General features: G+C 43.0%; 1 protein-coding gene across 2 annotated transcripts in view; it reads right to left on the minus strand.

Annotated features, from left to right (window-relative positions):
* abat (4-aminobutyrate aminotransferase) overlaps positions 1–14,494 on the minus strand; it is a 40,586-nt gene that overhangs the window by 19,500 nt on the left and 6,592 nt on the right. For both annotated transcript variants that reach the window (XM_078268836.1, XM_078268837.1), the window contains 3 exons: positions 3,616–3,767; positions 1,100–1,197; positions 947–976 (listed from right to left, as the gene is read on the minus strand). In XM_078268836.1, the coding sequence (XP_078124962.1) occupies positions 947–976; positions 1,100–1,197; positions 3,616–3,685 (198 nt within the window). In that variant the 5' untranslated portion in view covers positions 3,686–3,767. The remainder of the gene's footprint in view (positions 1–946; positions 977–1,099; positions 1,198–3,615; positions 3,768–14,494) is intronic.

Below are 14,494 nucleotides of genomic sequence, written 5' to 3' on the forward strand. Positions count from 1 at the left end.
GGCGCCTGGGCAAGTCACCTGGTTGAGCGTGCACCCCATGTACAGAGGCTCAGTCCTTGCTGCAGCGGTCGCAGATTCGGTACCAACCTGTGTCCCTTTGCCGCATGTCATCCCCCTCTCCCTTCCCCTTTCCTGTCTTTAGCTGTCCTATCTAATAAAAGGTCCAAATGGCCCAAAAATAATCACTTGCATAACTTGTACAGTGTATGCTGCAGAAGCACTTTTACTTAGGAAAAACATATTTGTTGGATCCACGCTGCTTTGCATTGCGTGGCCCCAGCCCCCTCGGGCTTGGACCCCTAATAATGACGTGATGCTGCTGTTCCACATTATAAATGAAGCTGTCAGCTGCTGCAGCGCACAGCAGCTCTGCTCTGTTCACATGAGAACTTCACCCACAACCAAGACGGGGGGGGGGGAGGGCTGAGATTGATTTCATGGGTCTCAAGCCCGGAGGATGGAGCAGTGAAGATGTAACTCCTCAGAACCGCCAGCTGGATTCCCTCATCCACAGCCATCCCCTTGGGATACAGTCAGTAAACCTTTTCTTATCCATTCCATTCTCTGAGTCTGAGTCCCCCCCCCCCCCCCCCCCTGTTGATTTCTACATAAAATCTACACTGGCAGCGTGGACAGAGCTACTGCATGTTGAACGCCATTAACGCTCCAGGCTTTATTTAACTAGTTCACTGAGTTAACACAGTAGTTCTCAGCCGGCCACCCACACACACACACACACACACACACACACACACACTTATAGTCTTTATACTGCTACGCACAACTCCAGCTAAGGAAAGAGAACATTGATTTATCACTCCTTTCTGATTCAACACACAATAATAATCATACCACACAAATTGGTTTAAATGCCACTGGAGCATAACTAGACGCGCGCACACACACACACACACACACACACACACACACACACACACCCCCTCACCTGGATCTCTCCCAGTTGTTTTGTCAGCTCCTAAAGAAGAAAACAGTTTGTTAGTAATAACTGAGAAAGGGAGAGAGTGTGTATTGATTTGTGTGTGTGTGTGTGTGTGTGTGTGTGTGTGTGTGTGTGTGTGTGTGTGTGTGTGTGTGTTACTTGTGATCGTGGTCCAGGAACTGCAGTCTTCATGGAGGGTCCACTGAAGTCAAACTCCACCTGGGCCTGTGGTGCCGCCTTACTGACATACCTGCAGCCTGGTGGAAGAAACACACTGTGGATCAGATCAGGGGCTTTGGTTATGGGTTTGCACGTGTGAACGTCACATTCTGGTTTCAGAAATCTCGGGTTTTTCCACTTTTGAATATGGTAGCTGGAGTATTCGGGTTGAAACCATGATACTGTGACATGTTACAGTAGTAGTCCAGGTTTCTGATCACTGCCAGGTGCTCATGTATACATCATCAACTCAGCTTATGTTGTAATGAGCAGAAGTGGGTAGTAACGAGTTACATTTACTCCGTTACATTTACTTGAGTACGTTTTTGAAAAAATTATACTTCTAGGAGTAGTTTTAAATCACTATACTTTTTACTTTTACTTGAGTAGATTTGTGAAGAAGAAACTGTACTCTTACTCCGCTACATTAGGCTACAATGAGCTCGTTACTTTTCTTTCTACCTCTTTGGTATTCTACGCGTCATTGTTTTAATCCCCCCCTCGTACGCCTCATTTCTAGGTTTTATTTTGACAGAGAGAGAGAGAGAGACTTCCGCTAAAGGCTCTACTCTCGTGTTTCACCAATCAAACATAGTTGTGCAGTGACCACACTCAATCTCAGCGGCGGGACGGGTTAGCTTTACCGTCGTAGCAAAACTAAAATGTCAGAATCGACCGTCGGCAATGCAGACACAGACGAGGAGGAACACCCCAGGCCTCGTACTGAAAGCATGTTTACCTTAGTAAATGCCTTAGTTATGCGGTGTCTTCCGTGTCTAGCAAAACAAACGGACATTTCAGCATTCAAAAACTCAACATCTAACTGTAAGTTTCCTAAATTCGTTTTTTTTTTTTTTTGCTGTGGAGAGGCGAATGTTTGTCCTTTCGGTTAGCTACATATGTTTTAAACATTTCCTATGTATATGTATATCTATATATCCATCCAAATTCGATGTGATAAGTCTCTTTTAATGTCTTGATCTCCCTGTAGCCTCACAGATTTGTTTTTTTTAATCCACAGAGGGTTCACCCCAACAAACTGTCTAAGTACACAGACTTACTAGAGAACCACAGAAATGATTTCTCACTGCTTTGTTTCTGCATGTTTACACACACACACACACACAAACACACACACACTTTATGAGAGTGTATGGGCTGCCTTGTTCTAGTTCTGCCTGCAGAGCCTGGTCAATTTGGAAATTTGTGTTACTTGTGCTTATTTATTTTTTATTTTATTTTTATTATTGATTTTATTTTTTAAGTACTTGAATTTACCTGGATTATTTTAATTTAAGCTATTTTGTAATTAATTAATTCATTTTAATTTATTTTGCCTAAAGAGGATTATTTTGTATTTTTGTCTGTCTGATTGAATAGGGTACAATGGTTCTGGAAAAAGCTGCAAGCAGCAATACAGGAGGCCAAGCAGTCGGCATGTTTTTGAATGGGCCCTGCACTGGTCCGTCTCAATTACCCCAAAATTCTCAGACTGAGAGTCTTGATAAATATGGCCCACTGACATTAAGCTAAGCGTATATCACTCCGGTTACCGAACGGTAAGTCAGAGCCACACAGACTGGCCTATTGATGATTGACAGGAGAGAAGACCTTTGAGACATGACTCAGTTAGCAGCCTCTGAGAAGCATGCACATGTATTAATTACCACATCCTACTAGGTCAGTCAAACATTTACACTGATTGCATAATGCTGCTCTTACTACACTAGACATGGTATCATCGTTTTTATCCCTGGGAACATCAGACATAATATGACTTTATATGAAATAGTGGTATTTACTTGAAAATTGATCAAAATGACCAATACTCAAGTTCACTTATAACCAAAATGTTTGAAATCAGCCGTAGGGCTAAGAGCTACATTAAAATCAGGCATAGGCACAATTCTTTGCATTAAAAAAATAATCTGATGGCCGCCCGGATAGCTCAGTTGGTAGAGCGGGCGCCCATATATAGAGGTTTACTCCTCGACGCAGTCGACTCCGACCTGCAGCCCTTTGCTGCATGTCATTCCCCCCCCTCTCTCTCCACTTTCATGTCTTCAGCTGTCCTGTCAAAATAAAGGCTGAAAATGCCCCAAAAAAGTAATCTTTAGAATCTGAAGTTTTTATAATTATATATATATATATATATATATATATATATATATATATATATATATATATATATATATATATATATCACCGATGGTCTCAGACTCTAAGTAAACAATTTGAATAAAAGTTAGAAGGACCAAAGGAGACAAAAGGAAATTCATTACAACAGCAAACCAAGTCCTGAAGCATTTAATAAAGGAATTGGATGCACACTGATCTACGGTTAACCTGCAAGAGGACATTTGTAGCAAAGTCACATGTCATTACCTGGTGAAACGGTACCTAAAGAATGAATTTCAAAAGATTTTGATTTAAATTTGTAAGCTTGCGGGGTTTACCTGGAGCACTGAGCCACAAGTTTTTCTGCAGGGAGAGAGCAAAGTGGCGGCTGATCAAGGAGGACGCCATGACCAAGGAGGACGTCAACAGACGGGATGAAGTGCGAGAGAGAGGCAGCACTCGCCCTCAGGGTCTAACTTCACCAAGTCACCTACAGAGAGAGAGAGAGAGAGAGAGAGAGAGAGAGAGAGAGAGAGAGAGAGACAAACAGTGAGAGAGGATTAATGATACGTGTGTATGAAATGGAGAAGTCCACCAACTAAACAAGTTCAATTTCTTTCGCAGTCTCTGTTAATGTAACCCACTCAGTCCATTCTTGAGTTTGTTTCATTAGTGAGCTAACTAGGAAACAAAAAAGGACTGGGAATGTATTATGGAAGCCAATTGGGAACTTAAAGGTGCAGTAGGTAAGACTTCTAAAACTAACTTTCTGTCATATTTGCTGAAACTGACCCTATGTTCCAGTAGAACTACATGAAGCAGGTCATTTAAAAAAGAAATCCAGCTCCTCTGGCTCCACCTACAGCCTGGAGTGTGATTTACAAAAATATACCGCTCCCTGTTCAGATGCACCAATCAGGGCCGGGGGGGGGGTCTAACTGCGTGTCAATCACTGCTCAAGCACACACATTCATTCTCCCTTGTGGGACCGTTTTGGGCTTTAGCAGAAAGCGGGGGAGGGACTGAGAAGTTGTCGATGTTCACATTTTTCGGCTAAGTCCTGGATCTTCCCAATCCTACCTACGGCACCTTTAATAATGTAAACTTGAAAATTCAAAATGCATTATAATTTTCCACACATGTACTTGTTTTTGAGTAATACTTCAAATGTAACAATCCAAGACTCCGCTCTACAGTGGACAATATTCAAATGCAACAGCGGCCCACGTCCTTGCATTTAAATTGACATGTTACCACACCCTTTTAGTCTCAACATGGAAATAAAAATGGAATCTGTCAGTCCTCTCATCAAGGCGGGTCTTCAGTTAGGACCTCGCTTCCTTATTCTTGGCGATCTCTGATGGGTAAGTTGCGTTCTAAGTTTCCGCAGATACCGTCAATATGTTCAACCGAGAGTTAAGACATTACTTAATTACAGTATTTATCAAAGGGTTTATTTCATAGACTGTAAAATTAGTGGACAGTGATCAATGATCATTTTTTTAATTATCTCGTTGATTTTAAAATCGTCGATAAAGCAGGGGGTGTTTTAGGGCGTGGCTATGATGTGATTGCCAGTGAAAGTGTGTAACGTAACGTGGAGTGTAAGGGCTCCTCCCTCACTCTTCCCTCTCGTCTAAAATCGTCACATCCTCAACCAGGATGGCTGCGCCCGTAACGGCAAACTCAACGACTCATAGCAGATCTCCACAAACCAACGGGTGACGTCACACACGCTCTGTCCATTAATATTATACAGTCTGTGGTTTATTTACATTCTCATGCTAAGGCAGCTAGACCTGGTTAAAGTTAATAGCTTGCGATTTCAGAATAGTAAGACATGAGCATTTAAATCCATTATCAACCTAAGTTAAGCCACTCTAGGGGGTCTACGGTGTTTGAATGAAGTTTAACATTATATAGTACATTGTTTCATTAGTTTATAGGTTTGTAATGTGTCGGTATGCAGATCTTTTAAGATACATGTGTATGTTGAAATACAAGTGCTGTATTGGTTTGCCCTCTTACGGACATAATGTGCAGAAATAGCCCACATTTTTCCAATATATTCAAACGTCATTTGTAACTATTTATATAACAAGTGACTTTGGCAAAATTAATGATAATATTGATGTGTTTTCTTGATAAAAGAAAAAAAAAAACATGTAAGAGAAAAATGGGCACAGTGAGGCAAAGAAATGGATGACTGTCAGCTCTCTTTTCTGTTCCAAGCGGTTATGTAATACTGGCACCAAGAACAGGATAACTCCAGCTTCATCTGCATTCACACAGTGAAGGAAACCCAGAGCACACACACACACACACGCACACACACACACGCACACACACACACACAACCGCACACATGCAAACAAACACATGCATGCCCTCACCGAGCTGGTTTCTTGGCAACAGCTCATGAACTGGATGAAACTGGTTTGGACTGTGAGGGTTACACAAGACTGCATATTCAAATGTCCAGGAGGGTTGAGGTCATGGATGTATTAAGAGGTTGAGGTATGTAAACTAAAGTGATGGGAGGACGGCTGAAAGGACACAGTTTGAACTGGGATAAGCTGGAATCTGAACACAATGGAGGGCAACAGCAATAATGGAATACTTGAGCTGGGAGTCTGGAACCAAAGTGGATTTCAAATGTTGTGTTGAAAGTTTCAGTGGTCCTAACCATAGATGTGTTATGAATGTACTAGAGATGCACCGATTTTCACGTGATCGGCCATGACCGGCGACCGGGTCGATCAGTCTGACATATGCTGACTTTATGACGGTCAAATGCACTCGGGCGCCGCATGATTAACATTGCGCTACATCAGCATCACACGTGCACGCTCCATCAGGCGCACCGCCGCTCCTTGTTGCTGTTTATGAGATGTCATAAAGTCGTAATTATACATGGCTCTGCAGAGACGTCTGCTCTACTGATCTCAGGCTGAAAAACTGGAATATGGAAAATATGACCGCTACAGTTTATCGGAAAATAGCGTTGGGCACACTGACTTTGATGAATTTGCTGTTTATTAGACCCCAGATGAGACAAGAAGCTAACGTTAGCGAACGCTGCGGTCCCTCTGCCTCTGACGCCCCGCTGCAGGAGACGCTGTATTCCTCCGACACGCTGTATTAACGTTGTGTATCAAAACCAACATTAAAACGTAGTAATCTTCCCTTAGCGTTTAGTTTTGTTGCTAAACTGTGTGTAAAATGAGCGCTGACGTTAAATCATTTTCAGGTTTCAGGTAACGGCACACTAGGGTACCGTCTATTTGCTGGATTGTTCCGAGGTAACCGCCGGTAGCTAACGTTGGCAGATAAGCCCGTTGACAGCAACGGTATATTGTTCATATTTATGCACAATGACAAATAAAGCAAACTTGCTAAAAAAAATAAAAACAAGGAACTACACGCTGTTTTCAGGTAACGTTACTATTGACGTTCAAACAGGCCTGTGTGTGTGTTTTGAGAAATATATTTATACTGCAAGGCTATATTTATTTTATTTTTATTTGTTATTTATATATTATTTTATTGCCATTACCTGTTTCCCCTGTTTTCATACATACAGAAATTTAGTTTGCTAAATATATCACATTTCTTTAGTTGGATATTGGATGTGAAAAGAAGGAAATGGTTCTTCCATAACATTGCACTTTAGATGTGTGTGAATTTCCCACACCAGGAGTAATTTATATAGTTCTGTTTTATAGCGATCGATTATCTGTTCAAAAAATGTTCTATGCAAAATGTAAAATGTTCTATTAAAGAAAAGATAGAAAATAAATATTTGCGTGTGCTGTAAAGTGGTAAGAAAAAATGAAATCGGAATCGGCTAAAATCGGTATTGGCTGGTCAAACTCAATGAAAAATCAGAATCGGCCTAGGAAATTGGAATCGGTGCATCTCTAGAATGTACCCGTGACATATAGTCGCATTAATCATTCAAGTTTTGAAATACAGTGAGGAAGGGAAGGTTTGCCTTGCCTGGCTATAAAAGGACTGGGGCTGGGTTAGCGGCAGACTCAAACACTTTTAGTTGTATATGCTGCCCCCATCATGGCCGAAAATATTGCATCCCCCGGTTGCTTACCCAAACCCGTGCAGCCAGCTTAGTATATTAGGCAGCGTTGTCACTGTCTGACATCCTATTTCTCTTCAGCGACAGAGATTGCTCACTGATCTTCTTTCTTCAAGGATGAAGTCACCGCTTCAGGGACCACGACAGTGTGTACTGCTACGGGTGCCTCAGTCCAGACCGCGCGGAGTGTGCAGCGCCACCGGCCCGCGAAAGCTGCCCGTGTTCAGATACAAATAGCGGCGAGCTCACTTCCGAACTTTATGCGTCGCTGCGATGTGAGCAGGTTGGAGTCAGAGATCGTGAGATTGGTGGTATGGATTTTTCATAAGTAGGCGGGCTGCGGCGACTAGCCTTTAGTCAAGGATCAGTGTGGCTGGGACGGTGTTAGGTTTCTACAGGGCGTTCATACATCTAGCTCCACCCACTGCACCCATAGAGTCCGGTAGAGGGCGGAGTCTGTGTAACATCGAATGAAGGTTATGCCATTATAACCCTTGTTCTAGAAGCGCAGGCGGAGCCCTCTAGTTAGGGGCCCTGTCGCTCCTATGCCGTCGCTGAAGAGGCTGTAGGACACCAGACAGCAGGGACGCTGCCTTATATACTGTGCTGGCTGAATGGGTTTGAGTAGGCACGTCCTGATTAGCTGGCTACGTTTATGCAAAGTTCAGTTGGTGAACGCATGCTCGGGATTGAAGAGGAATATTACCCATAGAGTCCAGTAGAGGGCTCGCCTTTGCTTATAGAACTAGGGTTATAAAAGCATAACCTTAGTTACAGCAAATCTTTAAAAACCTCCGTTCTTCGTGAAAAAACAACGGCAGAGAGAAACAGACTTAACATACTTGCGGGTTGGGAGTTCCAGTTGACCCGATTGAAGACAATACCATATGCTAGCTGTGTGGCGATGCCAGGCTTCAGAGCAGCAGGCTGTCCACTGCATGCCAAAACAGTGACAGCAGATGTAATTGTATAAAAACTGACACTGCAAAAAGAGTAACGTGACATTATCTTTGATGACAAGCTATAAGGCTTTTTTTAGAGGGGGGGCGGGGGGGAACTACACATAAAAATGCACTGGGGCTACATTACATCCCTTCCAGCGAACTTCACAGAGAACAATGAAGGCAAAATTACTGCCTTGCGGTTGTATGCCTCCGCCAACCAGCAGAGTTGCAGTTTACTTCCATGGTTTCCAGACTTGTTTAATATACAGTGGGGCAAAAAAGTATTTAGTCAGCCACCAATTGTGTAAGTTCTCCCACTTAAAAAGATTAGAGAGGCCTGTAATATTCATCATAGGTACACTTCAACTATGAGAGACAAAATGAGAAAAAAAAATCCAGAAAATAACATTGTAGGATTTTTAATGAATTTATTTGCAAATTCCTCGGGAAAATAAGTATTTGGTCACCTACAAACAAGCAAGATTTCTGGCTCTCACAGACCTGTAACTTCTTCTTTAAAAGGCTCCTCTGTCCTTCACTCGTTACCTGTATTAATGGCACCTGTTTGAACTTGTTATCAGTATAAAAGACACCTGTCCACAACCTCAAACAGTCACACTCCAAACTCCACTATGGCCAAGACCAAAAAGCTGTCAAAGGACACCAGAAACAAAATTGTAGACCTGCACCAGGCTGGGAAGACTGAATCTGCAATAGGTAAGCAGCTTGGTGTGAAGAAATCAACTGTGGGAGCAATTATAAGAAAATGGAAGACATACAAGACCACTAATAATCTCCCTCGATCTGGGGCTCTACGCAAGATCTCACCCCGTGGGGTCAAAATGATCACAAGCAAAAATCCCAGAACCACACGGGGGGACCTAGTGAATGACCTGCAGAGAGCTGGGACCAAAGTAACAAAGGCTACCATCAGTAACACACTACGCCGCCAGGGACTCAAATCCTGCAGTGCCAGACGTGTACCCCTGCTTAAGCCAGTACATGTCCAGGCCCGTCTGGAGTTTGCTAGAGAACATTTGGATGCTCCAGAAGAGGATTGGGAGAATGTCATATGGTCAGATGAAACCAAAATAGAACTTTTTGGTAAAAACTCAACTCGTCATGTTTGGAGGGGAAAGAATGCTGAGTTCTTGTCTTTGGAGGGAGTTGAAAGTCCTTGTTGCCCAGCGACAGCCCCAAAACATCACTGCTCTAGAGTAGATCTGCATGGAGGAATGGGCCAAAATACCAGCAACAGTGTGTGAAAACCTTGTGAAGACTTACAGAAAACGTTTGACCTCTGTCATTGCCAACAAAGGGTATATAACAAAGTTTTGAGATTAACTTTTGTTATTGACCAAATACTTATTTTCCACCATAATTTGCAAATAAATTCATTAAAAATACAATATGATTTTCTGGATTTTTTTTCTCATTTTGTCTCTCATAGTTGAAGTGTACCTATGATGAAAATTACAGGCCTCTCTCATCTTTTTAAGTGGGAGAACTTGCACAATTGGTGGCTGACTAAATACTTTTTTGCCCCGCTGTATGTAGTGAGGACTTTGAAGGAATTTCATAAAAAAGGTATTAAGTGTATTTCTTGGTGAATCGTGGATGCTTTACACGCAACTTTAACCAGCACAGGCAGCAGAGATCTATACAATCACCACAGTTTAAGGTTGGCCCCCAAGATCTGCATCACCAAATCAGTATCCAACCAAATGTCTCCCCTTCTGTTCCTAAGTAATGGCATTGAATAATGTTCAGAAAAGCGTTTTTTATAGAACATTATGTCACAGTAAAGTTGACCTTTGACCTTTTGGATATAAAACATCGTACATTTTATCCCATTGGACTTTCACGTGAAATGTACTGTATAATTAGCGTTTTTTCGGCTGCTAGAAGAGATTAATGCTGAGCACCTGATCGCACATTTTTGGTAAATATCGACTGATAATGATCGGCGGTCGATCAATCGGGGCATCCCTAGTAGGAATTATTGAGATATGGCCAAAATGTATTTGACCAATACAATCTAAATCAGTTTGTGCCAAATTTGAAGACATTTCATCAAGGTGGTACTGATCACGTTCACCCCAAGGTTCCATTCTTGGTCCGGCCCTCTTCAACATCTATTTAATATGCTCCCATATCTATATGTTCTCATCTTGAAAAAAAAACAAACAATATATCATACACACAGATTTACATCAACATGAACCCAGAGGATTAGGAACCAATCCAGTCACTGAATGCACTGAACAAATCAGTGATTGGATGTCCCATCATTTTCTCCAGTTAGACAAGGATAAAACTGAAACAATTATTTTCGATCAAATGTTAGTGCTCATTTCGAAGCCCTAATGTACAGGACTTCGAACCATGTCAGGAATCTTGGTGCAGTTCTGGACTCTGACTTCAATTTCAAAACCCACATCAACAGAATTACAAAATCAGCCTACTACCATCGCAAACACATAAAGACTTATGGCGTTTTTCCATGACATGGTACCTGCTCGACTCGCCTCGACGCTACTTTTTTGGTTTTCCATTACGAAAAAAAAGTCCCCGGTACCTGCCAACAGGTAAGTTTTTTAGTATCACCTCCGTCGAGGTTCCAAGCGAGCTGAGGCGATACCAAAAGGTGACGTGAAAACCTGCAGACTACTGATTGGTCGGAGAGAATCGTCACTAATCACTGCGCCATCATTGCTAGCGACAGACGGGGGGGTGTCCTGAACAAACCCGCCATTTTAAAATAGTTTAGCCAGTGGTGGGTTTTTTGCTGCCTCCAGCTTCTTTTGAAACTAAACGCAGGGTTCATACGCATTTTAACCAATACTTTTCCATGAATTTTTGGCAAATTTCCATGACTATGTATTCCTGAAAATGTCAGTCGACATTATACAATAAGAATAAAAATCTGTGTTAAAGTTTACCCTCAGAGGTTTAACAATAAAATGAATGACAATTTATGTGGTTCATAGTGGGAGTCGTAATATCGCGCCCCGAATAGAACGGTGAGGTTAGGACGACGTGAAATACATTTATTAATCACATATTATTATGCTGCGTTAAAAAAAACTATTCCATGACTTTTCCAAAACTTTCTGGGTCTTTTTATGTTTCCAAAACCTGGAATTTGCATTTTTTTTTAATTCCATGACTTTTCCAGGTTTTTTCAAAAAGGTATGAACCCTGAAAATCTGTCTTCTGGCTGTGGCAACAGCCACATGCCGAGAGTCAAAAACAACACACCTTCCACGTTCTGTGTGTGTGTCGCGTTAGGTGACGGCAGTTTCCTGCGACGTCGCTATGACGACCAGCCACGCTCGCCTCAGGCATGAATCTGCAATGGAAAATGGAAAATGGAGGATGGGGCACCACGGCCGAGTATCGTCGAGGATGAGTAGAGTCGAGCAGGTACTATGTAATGGAAAAACGCCATTAAAGGACTCATGTCTCAACAGGACTTTCTGTATGTATAAACAGAACATACTGACTAATTAATACATTTACTATCACTGAGTGCCATGTTTGCTTCATTAGAATCAGAAAAGCTTCATTGGCAAGTACATTTTTTACACATACAAGGAATTTGTTTTGGTGTTGTAGGTGCACGTCACACATTCTCTAAAATAAGTTAAACAAGCAAGTTAAACAGAACAAACAATATAAGTATAAATATATGTGTATATATATACACACACACAGAATGTATTAAAAATAAGAGAGTAATAGTTGAGATAAAAAGAGCAGATTAAGTACAGTGGCATGTAGAGCCAGAGGGGGGGTGTGGAGAGAGTCAGGCTGGCCGATGGACCTCAGCCTCCTGCCAGAGGGGAGTGGCTCAAAGAGTTTGTTGTCGGGGTGGGAGGGATCGGCCACAATCTTTCCAGCACGCTTCAGAGTCCTGGTGGCGTATAGGTCCTGGAGCGGCGGTAGATTGCAGCCAATCACCTTCTCAGCTGACCGAATGACACGCTGCAGTCTGCCCTTGTCCTTGGCTGTGGCAGCAGCGTACCAGATGGTGATGGAGGATGTGAGGATGGACTCAATAATGGCTGTGTAGAAGTGCACCATCATTGTCTTTGGCAGGTTGAATTTCTTCAGCTGCCGCAGGAAGTACATCCTCTGTTGGGCTTTCTTGACGAGGGAGCTGATGTTCAGCTCTCACTTGAGGTCCTGGGAGATGATAGTTCCCAGGAAGCGGAAAGACTCCACAATGTTAATTGTGGAGCCACAGAGGGTGATGGGGGCAGGTGGGGCTGAGTTCCTCCTGAAGTCCACAACCATCTCCACTGTCTTTAGAGCGTTGAGCTCTAGGTTGTTTTGCTTGCACCACTTCAGGTGGTCAGCCTCCGACCTGTAGGCGGACTCGTCTCCATCAGAGATGAGTCCGATGAGGGAGGTGTCGTCCGCAAACTTCAGAAGCTTGACAGACTGGTGACTGGAGGTGCCGCTGTTGGTGTACAGGGAGAAGAGCAGAGGAGAAAGAATGCAGCCCTGAGGGGATCCGGTGCTGATGGTCTGTGAGTCGGAGATGTCTTTCCCCAGCTTCACATGCTGCTTCCTGTCAGACAGGAAGTCAGTGATCCACCTGCAGGTGGAGTCAGGCACACCAAGCTGGGAGAGTTTCTCCTGGAGCAGAGCCGGGATGATGGTGTTAAAGGCAGAGCTGAAGTCCACAAACAGGATCCTGGCGTAGGTTCCTGCGGAGTCCAGGTGCCGGAGGATGTAGTGGAGGGCCAGGTTGACTGCATCGTCTACAGAGCTATTGGCTCTGTAGGCAAACTGCAGGGGGTCCAGGAGGGGGTCGGTGATGTCTTTGAGGTGAGAAAGCACAAGGCGCTCAAAGGACTTCATAACCACAGAGGTCAGGGCGACGGGTCTGAAGTCATTAAGTCCTGTGGTCCTTGGCTTCTTGGGAACAGGGATGATTGTTGAGGTCTTGAAACAGGCTGGCACGTGACATGTCTCCAGTGAGGTGTTGAAAATGTCTGTGAACACTGGAGACAGCTGGTCAGCGCAGTGCTTCAAACTGGATGGGGAGACAGCATCCGGCCCAGCAGCTTTCCTGGGGTTCTGTCTCCTGAACAGTCTGTTGACGTCTTCCTCATTGATGGAGAGAGTCGTCACTGAGGTGGGTGGGGAGGTGGTGGAGGGGGGGGGTAGGGGGACCTTTAAGGTGGGGGAGGTGGAGGTGATGCACTGTAGCTGGAGCTGTTGCTACAAGTTCTCTTTCAAATCAAAGATATTCAGATAAAACTGGAAAGTCTTCTTTTTGCAACTATATTTATACATTTGTCGTCAATCGCAAATCAAAAGATGACACTTAAACCAGAGAAGAGCACGTGTTGGAAAGTGATTCCTCCTGGCTGATCGGATGCATCGTCTGTCCGTCTGGAGACATCACTACTTCTTCATGACTGGCTTTGCAGCAGACTGGCACGGTGCTGCCTCTCACAGGTCGGGGGAATACTGCAGTGTCGATAAACGACTTTATAAATGTAGAGAGTTAATACTTTGTCAGTGTTAATCATTTTGTAACATCTATAAACATTGTGAGAATGGTTTTTATGAAGTTATAACTAATACTTAGTGTATATATATATATACATACATACATACATACATACACATATATATATAGATATAATTAAAAATATTAGTTGTCCTTTGGTTCTGGTATGGTTCTGGTATGGTTCCGCTTTGGTTCTGCTTTGGTTGTCCTTTGGTTGTGGTTTGGTTCTGCTTTGGTTCTGGTATGGTTCCGCTTTGGTTCTGGTATGGTTCTGCTTTGGTTCTGCTTTGGTTGTCCTTTGGTTGTGGTTTGGTTCTGCTTTGGTTCTGGTATGGTTCTGCTTTGGTTGTGGTTTGGTTCTGTTAATTATGTTTTCCACTGACTAAACCACTTATAGTTACTGAAATACATGTTTCATCATATTTTTAATATGGATTACATAAACTGGTTTTTATTTAACTAGGGCTACGGCTGCTATTCCCTAGTGGGAACCAAGTTCAGAACAGAGTTAAAATGCAACTGACATCCCCAATTTGTCACCATGGCAACAGCACAGGCCCACAGGGAACAAGAGAAAGGTTTGGTTTATAAAAGAAAAAAGAAAAAAACACGCTGAACGGGAGTATTCTCCCAATGGATTCATCCATTACGTA

The sequence above is a fragment of the Sander vitreus genome, chromosome 15 (genome assembly GCF_031162955.1).
Source record: "Sander vitreus isolate 19-12246 chromosome 15, sanVit1, whole genome shotgun sequence".
Lineage (NCBI taxonomy): Eukaryota > Metazoa > Chordata > Actinopteri > Perciformes > Percidae > Sander > Sander vitreus.